The sequence below is a fragment of the Sarcophilus harrisii genome, chromosome 1, assembly GCF_902635505.1.
Source record: "Sarcophilus harrisii chromosome 1, mSarHar1.11, whole genome shotgun sequence".
Classification (NCBI taxonomy): domain Eukaryota; kingdom Metazoa; phylum Chordata; class Mammalia; order Dasyuromorphia; family Dasyuridae; genus Sarcophilus; species Sarcophilus harrisii.
In genome coordinates, this window is record NC_045426.1 from 355,971,717 (window position 1) to 355,993,676 (window position 21,960).

Sequence of the window (21,960 nt, forward strand, 5' to 3'; positions counted from 1 at the left end):
TAAAAGATTAAGCCTCTTACCCAGCCTGTTTTGCAAGAACCAGAACTTGAACCCAGATAGGTTATCTAAACTTTTCATTAAATCCCATCTTTTATATTTTATGGCTTCTTGTGTAATATGTTATATTGTAAAAATGATTTCTTCTACATAAATCTCTGGGGGAAAGTACAGTATTCTTTGGGTAACTGAAATGTTTTCAGAATAAGGAAGTTAATTTTCTAGCTAATTCAGGGTTCATTAGAAAATTTCTGTGGTGAAATTCCTTCTACTATGTATGACTGCTTATTTGTCTTAATTAGGCTTTTGTTGTTCAATCATTTTTCAGTAGTGTCTAATTTTCTATGACCCAAATTTAGGTTTTCTTGGTAGATATTGGAGTGGTTTGTCATTTCCTTCTCCAGCTCATTTTACAGATGAGGAAACTGAGGCAAAATGGGGTTAAGTGACTTGCCCATGATCACACAGCTAGTAAATGTCAATTGTCTGAGCCTGGATTTGAACTCAAATGCTTCTGACTCCATGATACATACTCTATTTGGTATACTATCTAGCTGCCCTTGGAGAAAACAAGGTGTTATATAAAGGGTTAGAAGATGAAGACATTCTGAGAGTGGAATGAATTGAAAAAACTGGGGGGTCAAAAAGCAGCCTCCTCCATGCATGGAAATTGAGTAATGGATGTGTAGGGAGGTGAGGGAGACACTTGAAATGGAAGAAGAACTAAGTGTAGTTTTCACTAAAGTTGATAAAGTTGATGGGGACTTGAACTAGGATTGTGGTTGTATGATATGAGAAAAGAGAATATATAATGACAGATGTTGTAAAGAAGTTTGGCCATATACAGGCTATGTAGAATGAGGGAGATTGAAGGTGATTTTGTGTTTGTGGGATGATTGACTAGAAGGATGATGGTGCCCTCCAAAACAGGGAAGTTTGAAAGAAGGGGAAGTTTTTAGAGGGAAACATGAGGTATTCTGTTTGGACTCATTGAGTTTGAGATATCAATGGGTCATTCAGTCAGATATGTATAAAAGGTAGTGGATGAAATGAATTTAAATTCCTTATCTCTCTCTTTAACGACAATCTCTCTTTCATGTGAGTGTGTTTATATATGTATAATTCTTCTCTATATATTTCCACAATTATGCTGAACAAGAAAAATCAGATCAAAAAGGAAAAAAGAGAAAAAAAAATGCCAGCAAACAATGACAAGAGTGAAACTACTGTGTGGTGATCACATTCAGTCCCGACAGTCCTCTCTTGGGGTGCAGATGGCTCTCTCCATCACAAGTCTATTGGAATTGGCCCGAATCACCTCGCTTTTGGAAAGAACCATATCCATCAGAATTGATCATCATATAATCTTGTTGTTGCGTACAATGTTCTCTTGGCTCTACTCACTTCACTTAGCCTCACTTCATGAAAATCTCTCTAGGCCTTACTGAAATCATCCTGATCATTTCTTTTTTTTTTTTTTTATTATTATAATAACTTTTTATTGACAGAACCCATGCCAGGGTAATTTTTTTTTTACTTTATTATCCCTTGCACTCACTTCTGTTCCGATTTTTCCCTCCCACCCTCCATCCTCTTGCTGATCATTTCTAATAGAACAATAATAATATATAATTGTGAAGAAACTGCTTCTGTGTGTGTGTGTGTGTGTGTGTGTGTGTGTGTGTGTGTGTGTTTAGGAGGAAGATGGAATTAGTATGCAAGTCCAGTGCCTCTAACCCCAAATCCAGCCTATTTCCCAATGAACCCATTCCTATTTAGTTAGTGAACTAAACCAGTGCCATACATTGACAGGGCAGAACCTTGATTCAGGTTCTCTAAAGTTTAAATTTGAGAACTCAGCTTCTAGGTTACTGGTGTTGACAGCTCTGCCCTCTAAACAAAATGTTTTGGGCTCAGATTATTTAGAATTTATTGTCAAAGTTCCTTCATGGCCAGGAGCAGTTAAAGCAAATGGGGAGTAAGATGACTCCTGCTGTTTGCACCATTCCTCACCCCCATTTTTACATATTCTATTTCTGTGTGTTGTCAGTTGTGGCCCTTTTTGATCTTTAAAAGTTCACCATTATATTTTAGGTCACACTGAATCATGATGCTATACAACAGAATAAAGCTAAGTTAGTAAAGTTTTTATTCATAAAACATTTTTTTAATTAAAATTGTTTCATTTTTCTCTGGATATGTGTATAAACTTTTAAATCGTATTTTAATGCATAGAACATTTTTATACAGTTATTTTAACCCTTCAGCCTGTTAGAATAATTTTCAGTTTGTACTTAAAGTTCAATGACAACAACAGAAACAAATGAAACAAATTGATAATGTGGCAGTAGGCATTGTGGGCACTGAGTTAGGAAGGTCCAAGTCCAAGACTTGTCTCTGACTCATACAGGCTGCATTCACACTGGATTAATCACTGAATCTCTCGGTGCTCTAGGACACCTGAATGTCAGAAGCTTCAAAGTAAGTGATACTCCAAATGAATAATAAGACTTGTCTCAGAGAGAGTTTCCTCAGCCAATGAAATTACAGTTTTGATTCAAAAATAAAACCACAATTTGTAATTGTTTAAAGAGGAAAAAATAAGATCATAAATACTTCATACATGTCCTTCAGTTAAACTTTGTCAACTCACCTGAGATTAATCCAGCTGACACTGGATGTCACCATTGTGCTATACATATACAGCTGGGGGAGCAGGTGGGAACTTTATATTTAGCAGAATGGTTTTCATAATAGTTTGAAGAAACTTTATCAGTTTCTTGTGTTAGTTCCTATGCTTTAACATTTAATCACATATATTTCCTTATTTTGTCCTATGGAGGAGTTTCCAAGGTCAGTAATAGTTCTAAAAAATAAAGAATTAGAAGACTACTAATTGATACAGTAGCTTGAGCACTGAGTCTGAAATCAGAAAGATTGTTTTCAAATGCTGCTTCAGACACTTCCTAGCTATGTGATCTTGACAAGTCACTTCCCCTCTCTCAGCCTCAATTTCCTCACCTGTAAAATAAGAATGATAATAGTATCCACTCTCCAGTACTGTTGTGAAAATCTAATGAGATATTTGTGAAGTCCTTTTCTAAGTGCTATATCAATATTAGCTCTTATTATCATTTTTTTTTAATGCTGAAGCAATTGGGGTTAAGTGACTTGCCCAGGGTTACACAGCTAGAAGTATTAAGTGTCTGAGGCCAAATTTGAACTCAGGTCCTCCTGACTTCAGGACTGGTGTTCTATCCCCTGCTCCAGGTAGCTGTCCCTCTTACTATCATTTAAAAAAATATTTTGATGTTGATTTAAAAAAAAAAATTTGACTTCTGAATTATCTTTCCTTCCTACCCCTCCCCCACCATTGAGAAGGTAAGAAATGTAATTGCTTATATATGTAAAGCCATACAAAACATTTCCATATTAGCATTCCAAAAGAAAGCAACCATTTCCTATATTAATTATTTTTGATATTATTCTTACTATTATACATTACATATGCTTATATATTAATATTAGTAATATTAAGAACTATTTGCTAAAAGTCATATTGTGTAGAAGGGCATTTATATAATCACAGAATGAAACCCAATATCAAATTAGCTTTTTTATCTGCCATATCACATTGCTCACTAATGCTGTACTTGAAGTCTACTCAAACCCTCAGACCTTTTTCAAAACAATTTCTGTATGATCATGTCTCACCCATTTTTTACTTGCAAAATTGATTTTTTTTTATTCAAAAGTGTAAGACTGCATTTTATCCCTATCACACACTTAGATTCAATCCAAGACTCTAGCCTTTCAAGATCCTTTTTTATTCTTACTCTCCTGTCTGGTATGTTTTCTATTCCATATAGTTTTGTGCCATATGCAAATTTAAATGAGAATATGCATCTATTGGTCATCCTGCCATCTGGGGGAGGGGGTGGAGGAAGGAGGGGAAAAATTGGAACAAGAGGTTTGGCAATTGGCAATGCTATGAAGTTACTCATACATATAACCTGTAAATAAAAGGCTATTAAAAAAAAAAGAAAAAAAAAAAGAGAATATGTCCTATGCTTTTATGTGAGTATTTTAATAGCAGGATTTTATTGTTTGCAATGACCCAGAGCATATGTGCCATCAAGGGTATGCCTTGTGGCATCTGATACCCTCACGTACTTTACTGTGCCCTGTCCTATTTTGTACCTTGGCAAACCTGCATTTCTACTGAACTTGTTTGAGGGATATCAAATCCTCTGTCTTCAAATAAAGGACTTGATATCTTCTATTATCTTCTAATCAAGCTCAACAAATTCAACACAATAGTTAGAAATATCAAAAATATATGAAATAATCCCCAAAATGGGACATATAGCACATTCATAATAATGAGATTTGCATTTCAGGAGTATGTTAGAAAAGTCAGGGTTAATTTAAGTTAAATTAGATTGCTTTAGGCAATCATTCTTCACATGTAAGATGCAGACCAGAAGGGACAGTGATCACAGATTATCTGCTTGTCAGTTGAGAGGAATCCAGCCAACCCTGACTTGGAAATCCCCTGCTTCATTTCTAGATTAGTAATGTGTATGTGCTGATGGGGGAGGGACAGAAGGGTGGATTGAGGTGTTAAATACAAGATAGTCACTTCCTTGACCCTGCCTGTAATGTTACTTTGGAGGAAGGGGAATTTACTTTGCAAACATAAAGTAACTTTGGGACACATTATAGCCTCATTTGATTGTATGTTGCTGCTGCTCATGCCACATTGTATTTCCATAGCTGGATAAAGTTGAAAATATTTATTATTCTAGGTGAATTGGTATCATGGCATTTCAATGTCAGGAAGGCTTGAATTCAATCCTGCTTCTACTAGATACTGGCTGGGTAAATCCGGGCAAGTCATGATTACTGGTTATCTCAGTTTCCTCAATTTTAATTTTTTGAGCAAGTACTAATCTGCAGTTCACTGGAAGTTCCCTATAATAATGAAATCACTGGTCTCGCCAAAACCAAATGAAAATTGTTATAGATGAAGTAATTTAGACTGTTTTTGTACCATAGCACGAAAATGAAATATGCAGCCAAATTTAGTTAGTGAATTAAACTGATGATACATTTCCTTTTTTTTTTTTTTTAAAGTATATGTACTCTGATGATGTAGAGAGTAAATTATTCTCTAGATATGTAGGATCATAGATTTAGGGCTAAAAAGGATTTTAAAGGCCGTGAACTCCAACTCCTTCATTTTGTAGGTAGGGAAACTGAGGTCAAGGCAAGATTAAAGGACTTCTACCTGGTCAAAGAGATAGCAGAATCTGAACTCAAGACTTCCTGACTAAACCTGTAGCAGTCCTATTTATTCTACTACTTAGCTGCTCTGAAGAGTATTGTGATATAAAGATCTTAATTGGTAAATATAATTTAGATAGTAATTTGATCTTTAACAGTCATGAGCTTTTCCACTTTCTTTCTCTTTCTTTTTCTTTTTGAGACAATATAATTGAGACTTGCCCAAGATCATAGGGCTAATAAGTATTGAGTATCTGAAGCCACATTTGAATTCAGGTCCTCCATGTGCTCTATCCAGTATACCACCTAGTTGCCCCTGGCATTTACCTTTTCTACAAAATCAGTCAGTTTGCTTCTTAGGTCAACAGACAAGTGAACAATTCATCTAAAAATAGAAAACTCTTTACCTTTTAGCTAATTGGGGATAGGTCATTTGATCTGACCAAAATGGTAGATCTTGTAAAAAAGCAACGCCTCCTGCAGTACTAGATTGAAGGGAAGTTCTTTCATTACTAGTAGGACCCCTTAAATTTATTTTATTTTTTATTTTGTTTTTTATAATTGTTTTATTTTTGTGGTTATACATGTAAATTAATTTTTAAAATACACATTTCTTTATGAATCATGTTGAAAGAGAAAAATCAGAACAAAAGAGAAAAACCATGAGAGAAATAAAAACAGAAGAAAAAGTTTTAAAAAGTGAACATATTGTGTGTTGATTTACATTCATTTTGCATAGTTCTCTCTCTGGTTGCATATGGCGTTTTGTATCCAAAGTTTATTGCCATTACATTGGATCACTGAACCTCTAAGAAGAACCAAATGTTTCATAGCCGATTATCACATAATCTTGCTGTTGCTGTATACAATGTATTCCTGGTTCTGCTTGTTTCATTCAGCCTCAGTTTGTGTAAATCTTTCTTTTCTAAAATCAGCTTATCATTTTTATAGAACAATAATATTCCATTACTTCCATGTACCATAACTCATTAGCCATTGCCCAATTGATGGCCCTCTACTTATTTTCCAATTCTTTGCCACCACAAAAAGAACCACTACAAACATTTTTGCACATGTGGGACCCCCTAAATATAAAACTGATATATATATATATATATATATATATATTTAAAGGGACAGCATCCATATTAATCATTAAATTGGCCTTAGAATTGGTATGTTAGTGGTATGATTTTTATATCCTACTCTTAATATCAGGTGAGAAGTAAGGTATAAAGGGTACTTGCCAGAAAGGATCTGATTTGATTATATTTAAACTAGAGGAAAGAAAGTAAGAACACAGCACCCCCTTGTCTAGAAGACAGATATGAGCCTGGATACAGTTTTTTACTTGTCTTGTTTTGTGCTAGAAGTGACAAATCACTTTTTTTCTAACATATTTTTTATTTATTTCATTAACTATTTCCCAATTATATGAAAAAAATTTTCAGTGTTAATTAAAAAAAATGAGTTTCAAATTTGTTTTCTTTCTCCTGCCTTCCCCATCCCTCAAGAAGACAAGTACTGATATTCATTATAGATATAAAACACATAAAACATTTCCATATTAGTTGTTTCAAGAGAAAATTCATACAAAAAAAGAAAAATAAGGAAGCTAAGAAAAGTATGCTTCAATCTTTACACAAAGTTTATCAGCTCTCTCCCTGGAAGTAGATAACATTTTTTCAAAATGTTCTATCACTCGGCAATTTTCTTGGATTGTTTCTTGCATTATTGTGTCAAGGTTCTTTTTTTGGTCACATCTTTTAGGTCCAATTATTCTTATGTTTTCTCTTCTTGATCTGTTCTCTAGATCTGTTGTTTTTCTTTTAAGATGTTTTTTTTCTGTTTTTTTTTTTCATTCTTTCATTCTGTTTTGTGATTATCCTTTTTAAAAACAGCAAATTAAAAATATTTGTTGTGACTTTTTTCTTTTTAATATTAACATTTAACTTTTAGTTGTTTAAGGTAATCACTTTGAAGGATGGCTGACTGTAGTCTTCCTCTTTTCTTTTTGGATAATCAGTTAAAGATGTGATTATCAGTAGTCCTTTCTTCTCCCTTAAACAATCTCTTAAGAGAGGCTTCTTTCATTTTGGAATGTGAGATAATTCTCAGTGAAAACTTAGTAGTATCTGTTAAATTAAGTACCTGCTTTCTCCTGATTCTTAATATTCAAAAATAATACTCTGTGTATGCATGTATATTTCTCATCCAGGAGATTCTGTAGTGTACCAGGACTTATTGAAATGAGCACAATGCAAGCAGGAACAAATGGAAACTCTTACTCTCAACTGAAAAGCTGAGCAGGCTTATGTGTTCTCTCTTTCATGGTGGGATTTTTATTTTAGGTTAATGAGTGCTAATTTCTTTTGATCAGCATTGTAAAGGAAGCAATTCCCTTTCCTTCTTGAAGCCTAAAAAAGAAAGAACTAAAAATCTATGTGGTTCCCTGTTTGTCTTATTAATGAGATTTCCTGATTTCTTCTAAACTAATATAAATGAAAAGTGCAAGGAAGCAAGCTCTTGTTTGCATGTAATTCCTAAAACTAGATAGGTTTCTTTGCTAAATTGAATTATGCCAATTAATATCCTTTTTACATATCTGGCTACCTAGGTGTTTTATTTACTGCATGATTTTAGTCAGAAAAAAAATTCTTTTAAAACAAGGAAAATTTAGGTGGAGTAATGGTTAGGGTAGATGGTTAAGAGTGTTGGGCTCGAGTCAGGAAAATCTGGGTTCAAATCTTGCAGAAACTTCTGAGTTATGGACCCTTGAGAAATTACATAACCACTTTCAGTCTTAGATTCTTCATCTATTAAATGGGGATAGTAATAGTACCTATTTCCCAGGCTTAGTATGAGAGTCAAATGAAATGGTACATGTGCATGTTTCAGAAAGTAAATGTTAAGTATTATTATTTATAATGTATATACTTTTATTGTCAATAGTGTACCAGTTATACACACCAGTATACTGTTGTTGAAGTTGTGAATTGGTTATTCTGGAAAGTAATGTGGAATTGTACCTCAAAAGTCACTAAACTGTATATATCCTTTGAGCCAGGGATACAACTACTATAGGAATATATCCCTAAAGAGGTCAAAGAAAGAGGGAAGAAAAAAAAATAGAGCATTGTGTTTTGTTATAGCAAAGATTGGGAAGACAGAGGGATACTCATGAATTGGTTAATGGTTGAACAAATTATAGTATAGATGGCAATGGAATAATAAGTATAGTTTCAGCATACAAAATGCCAAAAGGAATGTGTATGGGAGAATTCACTTGAACTGATAGTGAAGTGAGCAGAACCACTTATAAATGACTACAGCATGGAATAAGAAAAGAGCCATAGATGACTGAAGAATTAGGATTAGTAGATCAAATAATTAGTAAATTAAACAACTCCAGGAAAATGGCTTATAAACAGTAATTTTCACCTCTGAGAGAAAAATCAGATGATGGACTACAGAGATAGGATGAGACCCATGTCTTCAGACATGTCTAATGTCTGGATCTGTTGCTTTTAATATAGTAATTTGTCGCTAAGGAAAACATTTATTTGTGGGAGGCAGGGCATGCAGAAGGAGAAAGCTATGAAAGGGATTTGTTGGGGAGTAGTGATATCAAAAAGAAAAAGAAAAGAATGAAAGGAGCATCAATGAGACAGTTAAACAAAAGAATTCAGGGGAGACAGGGATGAAGGGCAATGTTGAAAATATTGTGAAATGTATAATTTACTTTTTTTGGAAAAGTTATCTACATAATAGAGAATCACTGTCGTGTACATTCTCTTTTTCTCTACTTTTTTGTGTAAGGAAATAGTCATTCTTATTGATATTTGTCAAATTTGTATTAGTAAGAAAGGAAATTAAAAAATAATAACCCAAGTAGAAATATAGAGTGTTAGAAAAAATTTCAGAAATAAAGGCATACTAGTACACTGGATGAAATTGTCAATAACTCTACCCATTTTGAAAGACAATTTAGAATTATGAGAACAAAAAGAATAAATAAATACCCTTGGACCCAGAGTTTCAACTGCTAGGCATAAACTCCAAGGAGGCCAATGTTAAAAAGAATATAGTGAGAAATTTAGATAGATTCAGATTCTTTTACTGGCAGATGATGTGACTTAAACCCTCACCTAGGACCTTTTTACTAAAGACTTTTTTTTTTAAGCCTGGGAAAATGCAGAATATTTCAAGGTTAAAAGTGGGGTGAGCCCGTTACATTGAAATTGTATCTTTCTTCAAGGGAGGAATCTGAGCAGCAACAAATAGCAAATTTCCTTCTAGTGGTAACCACTTTGCTTAGATGGGGAGTGTAGTTTTGTGCCAAGCCAAATCTACCTCTCTTTCCAGTGGAATATGTAATAGTATTATTGTTACCATTAACTAGAACATATTATGTTATGTTATTAGTTAGAATATTATTATAAGTTTCTAATTTACACATGTGTAAACTATCCAAAAGGCAGAGTTTTAACTGAATTGGGGCTTTTTTTTTTTTTTTTTTTTTTTTTTTTTTTTTTTTTTACTATACACAGAAAGGATGGACAAGTGGCCAAAGGGAAGATTTTGTCCAAAGCCAAACCCCAAGGGTGAGGACAGATGTGTTTAGAAAGATATAACTGACCATTTCTGTTGTGAAGGGGAAAGCCCTCCTTATGCATTTTTATCATCCAGAGTGACATATTTTGGCTGCCAAAAATAAGTTCATTTACACGAATATATGTATAATATATACAGTGACTAATAGCTATAGTAGACTAGATGGAAAAAATAGCCACCACCAAACAATGAAAATTTCATACTGTGAAATTAAAAGTACTTCTTCGAAGAAGTGGGAGGAAGAGGAGAATTATGGGCATAGAAAACTTCAGATAATGTCAAATATTTTTAATGTATTAGCTTTTCTGAACTTGTTCATTCTTATTCTGACTCTTTTGTTATAAGGTCTGTTATGAATGAGAGAGACAATGGAAAAACAGTATATCAATTAAAATATTTAAAATGTTTAAAAAATTCCTTAGTGGTTTCTTGTTTATTATTGACCTTTAATTTCTAAGGCTGATTCATTCTTTACCCTCTCCTATTGTGTGACAAAAACAGGCCATAGATAAAATTCATTTCTTAAGACACATCACAACCCATTCCCTCACCTCATCCCTACCCCTCCATCCCCCAGTGTACTTGGGGCAGAAAGGAATTTCTTTCCCATAGATCATGACAAAAAGATTTCTAAGTTTGGCCTTTGACTCCAAGAGCCTCAATTAATTAAAATAGTAAGTTTTTATTTTATGTTGAAACCATCAGAAAACTGGAGATAAAGATAGTTTGAATCTATCCTTTAACATATTATATAACTAAAATTAGATTATGACTCTTGGGCCACAATTATTTCTTTGTGGAAAATTCTTTGTGGAAAACCGTTTACATATTGAGAGTGGTAAATTAATCAACCATTTTATTAGCTAAGATTGATAAATTTACATAAGAAAACTTCACCAGAATCCCACAGTGAATAGAATTTTACAATATAAGGTAATATAAAAAGTCTACTTAAATATGTAATCGTCTATTTAAACACTTGTATTTATGTTAATTGCACTGTTACTTTTCAGGTATACTCAAATTTTATTAAATTATCTGTAATTTATTTTTAGTATCAAATTTTATTTATTTTTATATATTTTGTTTCTTACATCTCTAGAATTTCTCCCAATAATCTTAGTCCTTCCACCTCACAGAGAGTCATTTTCTCTATATTAAAAATTATTATGTTTTAAAGAAGTAGAAAAGGAAAAATAAGGAAAAATAATACATAAAATAAAAATTAGCATATATGGTATGTTACACAACTATGAACCTCCCAACTATATAAAGAGTAGGGTAAAGGATGTCTTCTTTTCTTTAGGATCATGCTTGTTCTTTTAAATTTTGGAACATTGACTTTTGATTGTTTTGTGATTTTTTTTTCATTTATATTGTGTTATCAGCATTATGCATTTTGTTTTTCTGACTTTGTTTACTTCATTCTGTATCAGATATTATAAATCTTTCCATGATTCTCTTATTTCATTATTTTTGTCCTTTTTTTTTTTAACAACACAGTAATATTATTTTTCATTGATGTACTTGTTTAGCTAATTGCTAATTCATGGGCTATAAATATTTTTGGTGTTTTGCTGTATATGAGAACTCTTTTGTTGTTGTTTTTTAAGATTATTCTTATCAATGATCTCCTTGGAATAAAAACTATTAGTGGGATGTCTGGATCAAAAGATATGGGCATTTTAGTAAATTTATTCCATTTCAAAATGGTTGCACTGATTCACAAATCTACTAATAATTCACTAATATGTCTACTTTTCACAATTGGCTATTCTTATCTTTTGTTTTATTTATAAATTTTAACTTTGCTCCCAGAAATTTCAGATTTTGATTTTGATTTATATTGTTAATAATTTGGAGCATTCTTTCATGTTTTTTAGTACCAATTATTTTAAAAATTCTTTATTGATATCATTTGATCAGCTATCTATTGGGAATGACTTTTTATCTTTAGTATACATATATAGTTATATATTACATGTACACACATATATGTGCATATTTTTTAGTTTTCTATATTTATTTGATATAAAACCTTTAATTAGAGACTTTTGATCCAAAGAAATGTTTCTCATTTGACCACTTCCCATCTTATCCTAGATGCCTTAATTTTATTTGTGATGAAGCTCTTCAGTTTCATGCCACTAATTAAATTAATTTTCTGTGATTGCCTCTATGCTTTGTTTAATTAAGAAAACATCTTTTATCTGTAGCTGCAAAAGAGAGACTGTTCCTCTTTCAAGTTTTTGATTATATGAGCTTTAATATTAAGGACACATATCCATTTCAACTTTGTTGTGGAATATGGTGTTAAATGTTGCTCTGACCTTAATTTCTTTCAGGCTGCTTTGTATTTTTCTTCCTAGTTTTATTTAATAGGGAATGCTTTCCAAAGTAATTTGTGTTTTCCAATAATCAAACATTGGGTTTTTGATTTATGACTCTGTGTAGCTACCTGTCCCACTGATCTTTTTCTATTTTTTCACCAATGCCAAATAGTTTTGATGACTGCTGTTTTATGACAGTTTAAAATCTGGAAATGCTATAACCCTTCCCTTCTAACTTTTTCATGATTTCCCTTGATTTTCTAGATCATTTGTTTCTCCAAATGAAATTTGTTGTTATTTTATTGAATCCAAACATAAAAGTTTCCCTTTGATATTTAGTTTGGCATAGCATTAAAACTGTAAGTCAACTTGAGTAATATCCTTTTTATTATACTTTCATGGGTCAACTATGAGCACTGAATATTTCTCCAGCTATTTAGATTGTTCTTTAAAGAACATTGTATAATATAATTTAGACAAGTATTTTGTGTACTTAAGTTGATTGATTCCCAAATATTTTATGCATTTTGTAGTTATTTTGAATGAAATTTGCCTTTTTAATATTGCTATTTTTATTGGATTTTGTTCTTATTAGATAATTAAGTGGAAATGCTATTAACTTTTGTGTATTAATTTTGTATCTTCAACTTTGCTTAAACTATTATTTGTTTCAGTTTGTATTTTTGTTAATTCTCTAGGATTTTTTTAAAGAAAACAATTATATCAGTGAATGGAAAGTTAATCTCCTATTCAATTATCTTTATATCTTAATTTATTTCTCTTTTCTTAATGCTATAGCTAGAAATTTTTACAACTATATGAAACACAATGAACTTAAGAATTGTGGGAATCCTCATTTTACAGATGCAGAATCTGAGGCACAGACAAGCTAAATGACTTGTCATGGTTACACAGCTGGAATATCATCTGAGGCAGGAGTTTCACCTATATATTTCTGATTCAAAACTTACCACTGGCTCGACTCTGCTAGGCTGGCTCTCATCAGAGGCTCTGTTCTTTTAGGGATCATCATTTAGTTAGATCAGATGGCAATGGGCTTATCTTTAATTTCTGTAGCACTTTCCAAATCTAAGACTCTAAAATAGCATTGTATGTGTATCTTGTATGGCGTATCCTTCCTCAGTTATGAAGGTCTTAGGTTATGATGACCACATGTCTTGGATTTTTCCTGAGAATGTCAATTTTAAGGAAAATGTGTTTTAATGGGGTCTAAAAAGGAATGTTTCTTTTGGAATACTCTCCCTGATACTTGGTTGGGAATGAGTGGCAAGTATGCCTACAAATCAGGACTTTCTCTTCTTTCTCTTTGTTGCAAAAATTAAAAAGAGTTGGTGCTCTGTGAATAAGTTTGACAGTAAAAGATGAATGTCACCATCCATGTTATCATGGATTTGGAGATTTTCTTTCTTTATAGATTTCCTTTTTTAAGCTAATTTGTTCTTAAAACTGTTTTGAATATTCCACAGCAGAAGTCAAATGCCCCTAATAATGAGAAATCATTTGTAGACAAGACGGCAACTCTGCTATTCCTAACTAATTTAAGAAAATACAACTACTTTCTTACTTGTAGTAAAGTGCTGCTACTGCTAACTTAGATGGAACACTTAGGTGGGTGATTTCAGGCTGAAATGAAAACCCAAACTGTATTTTCCCAAAGAGTAATCATGCCACATGACAGTTCTTTAGTATCTACTGGCAGATGTGTCCCTCATTTTTGTTTGTGTGTGTTTTTTTTAAAGGAGCAATGGATACCGGCAAATAGCCTAGGCCAAAAACAGTAGTGATGGTTATTCTTTTATAACTGTCTGTAGATCTTCAAACAAATTATTTCATTTGATGATCTTGGGTAGGAGATGTTGGAATTGGGTACCAAATGAAGTTATCTCCTATCTTTAAGATGTTTATCTTCTTTGATGATCTAAGTAGGAGAGAAATTCTTTGCTGTTTCTGACTTATGGACAAAAGACTTTAAATAGTAAGGATTTTGCATTTTGACTTTGTGATATAATGCATTTATATGATTCCCAAAATTTCCAGTCTTGGATTTTTTTTGAATATATGACCATATTCTGAAAAATAATTTTGAATTATAAAGAAATAGCATCTTTTATCTTTGCCAATTTACACAGTATCTTACAGCTAAGTATTAAGAACTACAGATTTATAATATAAAATACTGAAAAAGGGAAAAGAAAGAGCAAAGATGAAGTGAAATAAAGGCAAAAGTGGAGAAACTGTCAATATAAAATTAAAAATAGATTGGTTGGTAGAACTTTCCTCCATTTTCTTATCCCTTGACTTCTCCAGAATAAGCATATAGTTCTGAGACATTGATTACTATACTGTTTTTTTGCCTTCTTCCATCAACTTATCTTCTATTTACATAAATTTGCATAATTACTTGGGCATTGTTTTTATCTTTAGAATATTTGCTCCATGAGGTCAGGACTATGTTATTTTCCTTCTTTGTATTTTTAGAATTTAATGTAGGGCATGGCATATAATAAGTCCTTAATAGGTATTTGTTGACTGACTTATTGACTAACTGTGAATTTCTAAAATTTTGAAGTTCTTTCTGGCCTAAAATATATTCCACAGAAAGATACTGGACCTCTCTTTTCTGCTCTCCTTTTGCTAAAAGCAGATGCTCATATAGTATCATTAGAATACTCAAGAACAAAGAGAAGGCATGCCTTAATATGTAGGATATTTATAATAAAATGGTGGCTTCCTAAATTAAAAAAAAAATCAGGTCTTTGACTATGTCCAGGGCTATCTATTTTTAATTTCAGACTAGTAAATATGAGCATTTTCTTTGTTCATTGTTTATTTGAATTGAACTGTTCATTAATGGTTCATTTCTACATTTCACTTCCTATTCTTTTGGTTTTTAGTAATCACATACTAAATAGAAAGGTTAGGTTTATATTTTTTTTCTTCTCTAATATTCTTAAATTACTGAATTTTAAATAAGGATTACTTTGGAGAAATGTTTTCTAGATTTTTAGACATGCATAAACACAAGTGATTTCCAGATTTTTATGCTGTATTTGGATGCATATTTTATATGCAAAGAAAGAAATCCTTTTTATCTAAACCAATTTTATTTTCTCTAAATATAGAGTAATAACACTGGTACAAAATGACAACCCTGACAATGACCAAGGATGTACTCCAGGAGGAGACACAGGCAGAGGAAGACAATCTAGCATTATATGATTCGACATCTGCCCACATTATTGAGGAAACGGAATATGTGAAAAAGGTATTCACCTTTTGTGAAATGTTTATTCTTAGATACTATTGTAGCTTCCCTATCATAACACCAAATGTAATAGTATTTGTTTTCTCACAATCACATTATTTCTATAATAAGAAAAAACGGGCATATCAATTAACATATTTTTATTATTTGTAAATAATTTTTAAAAATTTTAATATAATTCATTATAATTTCTCTTCTCTGTGAAAAATATACTTTAAATATAAATAATTGCAAGTAGATATACTTTTATTTTGAAATAAAATTTCATTCTATGATCTCTAGTTTATACAGATATACTGCATCAATTGATAAAGGAGCATTTGGTCCTTCAAGATATTCTCATTTTTCAATTCTCTGGTATTATATGATTTCTGTAGAAAGAAAGGAATGCTGTCATACATACTCACAGTGTGGAGATTCTCATCATTCAACATATAGTGTAAGAGTGTAAAATTTGTCAGCAAGGTAGCATAGTGGTTAGAATACCAGGTCTGGAATCAAAAAGACTCATCTTTCTGAGTTTAATCTGCTCTCAGAAAGTATTAATTTTGTAACCCTAGGCAAATCACTTAATCTTGTTTGCTTCAATTTCCTCATCTGTGAAATAAGCTGAAGAAGGAAATGGCAAAGGACTCTAATATCTTTGACAAGAAAATTCCAAATAGGATCACAAGAGGTCAAGCATGAAAAATGACTGGAAAATGACTAAACATTAATGACAAATTATCCCATTATTTAATCTCATTCTCTCAACTAGATTTTGGACGCTGGATAGGGATTTTGTTTTATACTACTTTTATATTCTCTATGGTTCTTAGTAAGTATTCAACAAATGTTTGTTGGCTGAGTGATTGATTAAAAGAGGAAGTCTTCTTTATGATGCTTTAAAAATAATTACAAACTGTTGCATAGGATTGACTATCTTTAGAATACAAATGGGGAAATTGAGGCATTAATTAGTTTGTGATTTGCTTGAAATTGAATAATATATAATATCAGAATAGTACATTCTGACAGAATTCATCACTTTAAGTTTATTTCAAATTGTTTGGATCAGCAACAAATTTGCCTTCTCTCTTAAAGGAATCAATCTCTCTGATGTGTTATTCTATAGAATTCTCCCTTAATAACATCTTTATAATAGTTTTTTAATCTGATTTAACTTAAATGAAGAATTTTGGTTTTTTTTTTTGCTTAGATTACTGATAAATATCTAGAGTTGCAAAAAGACAGTTATATAGGACTTAATAATTTTAAATATCACTGCATATTTCTTGTTGCCATGATTGTATTGTATACCTTGATTTATGAGCATAAGAATGAAGAAGAAAAGAAATAAGCATTTATATAACATTTCATACTATGTGCCAAACACTGAGTTAAGCACTTTTTATAAATATTACCTCATTTTCCCTTACAACACAAAAGAGAAGTCATGTAATGTAATGGAAAGAGTAGGGAATTTGAAGTCAGAAAACCTGGGTTTGGGTCCTCACTGTGTTACTTCATTACCTTTGAGAGCTTTAGGAAACTCTCTTAACCCCTTAGTTTTTCCATCTATAAAAATGAGAGGATCAGATTAGATCAGTAGTTCTCAAAGTATGGGTCAGAGACACCTGGAATCCCTAAAACCCTTTCAAAGCATCTCCAGGTTAAAACTATTTTTATAATTATACTAAAATATTTGCCTATGAAAATACTTCTTCCTTTTCTAACTTCTCTTTTGCATGAGACCAAATTTTCTTCATGTACTTCAGCCAAAACATTGCAGCAGATTGAAAGCAAAAGCATATATGAAAATTCAATTATAATCTATTAAGCCAAAAATATTTAAAATAGTAACACTATTCTCATTTATTTTTTTTTTTGTTTTGGATAATGCAACTTTAAAAAAATAAAATGCTGTATTAATGTGTAATGAATTTATCATTGTTATTTTAAATAAATAAAATTTTAAATTTATGAATTTTTGTTTTTAAGATGATAAATACAGATAAATATTCCTCAATAATTTTTGAGTGTAAAAGAATCCTAAGATCAAAAAATTTGAAGACCATTGGATAGATGATCTTTTAATATAGTTTTTAGTGCTAAATCTGGTTAGAGAAAGAGACTACTAAAAACCTACTTGAACAACAAAATCATTTCTTTTTTTCTTTCTGCAGATTCGAACCACACTAGAGAAAATCCGATATCAGATATTTAAGGATGAAGGAGGTTATAAGAACACAAATCACAAACTAGATGGAAAGGTATTGGCTTAATAAGTTTCCTCATACATTTCTGTATTCAGAAAAATATGAAATTGCTAAAGTCACCATGATTTTATTTTGTGATTTCCTTAGCTAACGAGAAACCAATTCTTAGAGGGGGAGTCCAAAAGGAGACCCTGTGTGTTTAGGATAGGGAATATTCTCAGGGTGAAGGAGATTTTTTTTTTCAAGTTTTCCATAATTTATTATTTCTACCTTTTCTTTTTTTTCTTTTCAAAAATATTTTGAATTTATGGAATAAAATAAAAATTTCTATAACATTGTACATTTAAAAAGATGATTATACCTGATATTGCAAATTTACTATGTGCAATTTGCTATTACTTTAAAATATACAATAAAATTATCATGTAAATTTTTCTTTCCTCCCCCGCCCATCCTAGAGATAGGTACCATTAGATACAGATAGGTATATATAATATGTAAAATTATTCTATATATACTTCTATTTGTCAGTTCTTTCTTTGGATGCAAAAGGAATCTTTCTTCATATATTCTGTATAGTTAATTTTGGTATTTACAGTAGACAAAATAACTCATTCTCACAGTCATATTTTAAAACAATATTGATGTTACTATACATAATGTTCTCTTAGTTCTGCTCATTTTGTCTTCATTATTTCATGCAAATCTTTTCACGCTTTTCTAAAATCACTTATCTCATCATTTCTTATAGCACAGTAATATTCCATCATAATCATATACTACAACGTGTTTAGCCATTCACCAGTTGTTGGACATCCCTACAATTTCCAATTCTTTGCCATCACAGAAAGAACTGGTATAAACATTTTAGAATATATGAGTTCTTTTGCTTTTTCTCTAATCTTCTTTGAATATAGACCAAGTAGTGGTATTGCAGGGTATAGGTAATTGGGGTTAATTCCAGATTGCTTTACAAAATCGTTGAATCATTTTGAAATTCCACCAACATTTAATTAATGTCCCAATTTTCCTATATCCTTTCCAATATTTGTCACTTTCCTCTTCAGACATTTAGTCAGTATGGTAGGTGTAAAATGATATTTGAAGGTTGTTTTAAATCTGCATTTCTATAATCAATAATGTTAGTGAATTTTTATATTATTATAAATTGTTTTGATTTCTTCATTGGAAAGCTGCCTGTTTATATTCTTTGACCATTTATCAACCGAGGAATGACATTCTAATTATTATTTGTTAATTTCCCGACATCTTATTTTTACTCACTATTTTCTTTCTCAGCCTCTCTTTTTACTCTACTCCTGTTACTTTTTTGTTTCTCCTTATGTTCTTATTCCTTATTTTTCTAATTTCTATAAAATCCCACCTTTATTTTCTTCCTTTTCCTATTATTATTCCATATATTCCTTCAAAAATTCTCTCTCCCATTCTATCCCCCATTTTTCATCTCTCTTGAAGTTCAAAAGATATTTAAACTTCTTCAGATATACATTTTTGTTTCCTTTTCAGTCCAGAGAAGAGTAAAGTTCCAGTGGCCCTCCATCCCCACTTGTTTCTTCTGTTTTGTTCTTCACACATAGTTTTTATGCAATAATCGCTCCTTTTTACTTTTTCCTTCCCAATTTTGTTTTTTAGAATCCTGCCATCATATAGAACTCAGCCACCTTTCTTTCAAAATACATTTAGTAATAATATTTTCATATATCATAAGTAAATAATTTAACCTTTATCAGTGCCTTAAATTAATTTAATCAGTTTTAAAGTATTTTCTTTTATCTCTTCTGGATCTTTTATCTTAAATATTCCATTGAGTTCTGACCTTTTTGCTGCCATTTCTAAGGTTTCCATACTGATAAGCATGAAAATGTCTTTTCTTGCAAAATTTATCGAGTACTTTTTCTGTGCAGACAGGCATTGTGGGAAAGTTGGAAAGGGGGATATAAAGAAATAAAAGACAGAATTTCTTTTTTAAAGTATCTGTGGCAGAACTAGAGGGACTATATCACTTAACAGATGTGACTACACTTTTGACTTTGCTGAGCCCAGCTAATTAATGAGAGAACTTTCCAAGTAAGGAGGAATTTGGTCTCTAAATAAACCTGCATTATGCAGGTATTCAGGTAATGGAGTATGAACTGAATTAAAATAACATGTATACTATTCTTATTTATTTTAATAACAGTTTCTTCCCCGGATCCTTAAATCTAAGAATGAAGCTAAATCAGATTTTCCTTGTTTTTATCTTTAGACATACATACCTTCTATTATTTGTAAGAATTCTGTACAGATGTTGTTAAGTCTATAAAGTTGTTGAATTAAGAAACCAATAGGATGACTGGCATGCAGGATACAAAGCATAACTATCTTTTTTAGTTCTATTGGAGATGTGATATTTTTGGCCTTAACAAGTCATCAGGAATGAGATATCACCAGGTCACAAATTTTAAAAGGACAACAGTTCAAGTGATAAATTCTAGAAATATATCTTTTTCTTTATTGAAGAAGCTGATTCAAAGTATATATAAGCAAATATACCCTGCTACATGACTTATGAGGTAGTCTATTATCATGGGTAGAGAGCCAGCCACATAGTCAAGAAGACTTGGATTCAGATTCCATCTATGACCCACACTGAACCTCTGAATCCTCCAGGACAATTCTTTGGAACTTTAAAACTTAAAACAGTCATTGAAAGGTAGGATTACTCACCCAGTATACCCTACACCAATGAAATCATGTAGGTCAACTAAAATCAACAAATTCAACAGTCATGGTTAAATAAAGATGAATCATTAATAATTAAATACTTTAATGACTTGATGCCCAATGCAGTAGAGACTTTATTTTTATGTTTATTAACATCATGTTATCAGAAATTCTAGAACAGAACTTCATCATTTTCCTTTTTCAGGTCTTTTCTAAGCCTATAGAAAATCCAGTTATGAGAAACATGATATAGAACTTGCTGTGCCTACATACTGGATTTAGCCTTATTTGTGAATCCGAAGTTCTATTTTATATGTTCTGATAGATCATGTTTTTCTTTTGTGAAACTCAGTTGAATGGCTCATGTTTTCAATGGTTTTGAATTTAAACAAAAATAAGATCAATATCTTTTGTATTTCTTCATTCCAGCTCTACAGTCACAATGCTGAGGATGGACCTGTTTCCCAGGTGGATACCTCTTGCCCCAGTTTTGATCTGATTATGGAGAAAATGAAATGCAAAGACCTACAGCTCCTAGAAATGAACAAAGAAAATGAAGTACTGAAAATCAAGGTGTGGTGGTTATGTTAAGTCAGTAAAATGTTTAAATTCCCAGAAGTGTTGCTTCAGTATTTTTGAAAATGTACTTCTGAAAAATACAGATGGGTCAAGTACATTAATTATGCTTTTTTTTCCAATTCTGCAGCAAATATTACCCAGAGAACATCATAGAATTTCTAATCAGTCACTAGCCTGCATTTTAGTTCAGTCACATTTCTGACTTGCCTGTATTTTTTATCACATGCAAAATGTCTTTGGTTTTCTCATTGGCATATCATCCTCTCTAGGTCTTATATTAGGCAGGCGAATGCAGCCTTGGTTTATCATGAGGTATATTTTTCCACCAAAATTAGTTCCAAAATTAGTTGAGTACTATGATAGATTTAGCTGTTCTCAGTGATTTGGCGAATATCTAGGAAAATTCCAATAAATTTGCAATAGTAAATTACCTCCACATCTAGAGAGAGAACTGTAGAGACTGAATATGGATTGAAGCATCATGCTTTCAACTTTTTTGTTGTTTTGTTTTATTTGTTTGCTTTTTTTTCTTGTGATTTTTTTCCCTTTGGCTTTATTTTTCTTGCACAAAATGATAAATATGGAAATATGTTTAATCTATATCATTTTGTTTGTTATCTTGGAGAGGAGAAAAGGTAGGGGAGGGAGAAAAAATTTGAAACACAAAATCTTACAGAAATGAATGCTAAAAACTATATATATATTTGAAAAAATAAAATACTATTGAGAAAAAATTAGTTGAATATCTTGGGCTAAATCTTTATTCTTCCTCCTTACTTGAGGTATTGATATTAAATGACCTCCACATTTTCTCCCATGGTCAGTTTGGATAGGATTTTGGAACATATATGTGTGTGTGTGTATATATATGCATGTATATAGTGGTGGGAGACTCCTTCCACCCCTCTGTCTGCCTTTATTACATAGAGACATAGAAATCACAAAG

At 31.6% G+C, this 21,960-nt stretch overlaps 1 protein-coding gene across 3 annotated transcripts in view; it reads left to right on the forward strand.

Annotated features, from left to right (window-relative positions):
- The window catches only part of CCDC68 (coiled-coil domain containing 68), a 74,379-nt gene that overhangs the window by 9,578 nt on the left and 42,841 nt on the right, over nt 1-21,960 (forward strand). For all 3 annotated transcript variants that reach the window (XM_031945936.1, XM_023496174.2, XM_003759982.4), the window contains exons 2-4: nt 15,371-15,513; nt 17,679-17,765; nt 20,865-21,008. In XM_031945936.1, the coding sequence (XP_031801796.1) occupies nt 15,391-15,513; nt 17,679-17,765; nt 20,865-21,008 (354 nt within the window). In that variant the 5' untranslated portion in view covers nt 15,371-15,390. The remainder of the gene's footprint in view (nt 1-15,370; nt 15,514-17,678; nt 17,766-20,864; nt 21,009-21,960) is intronic.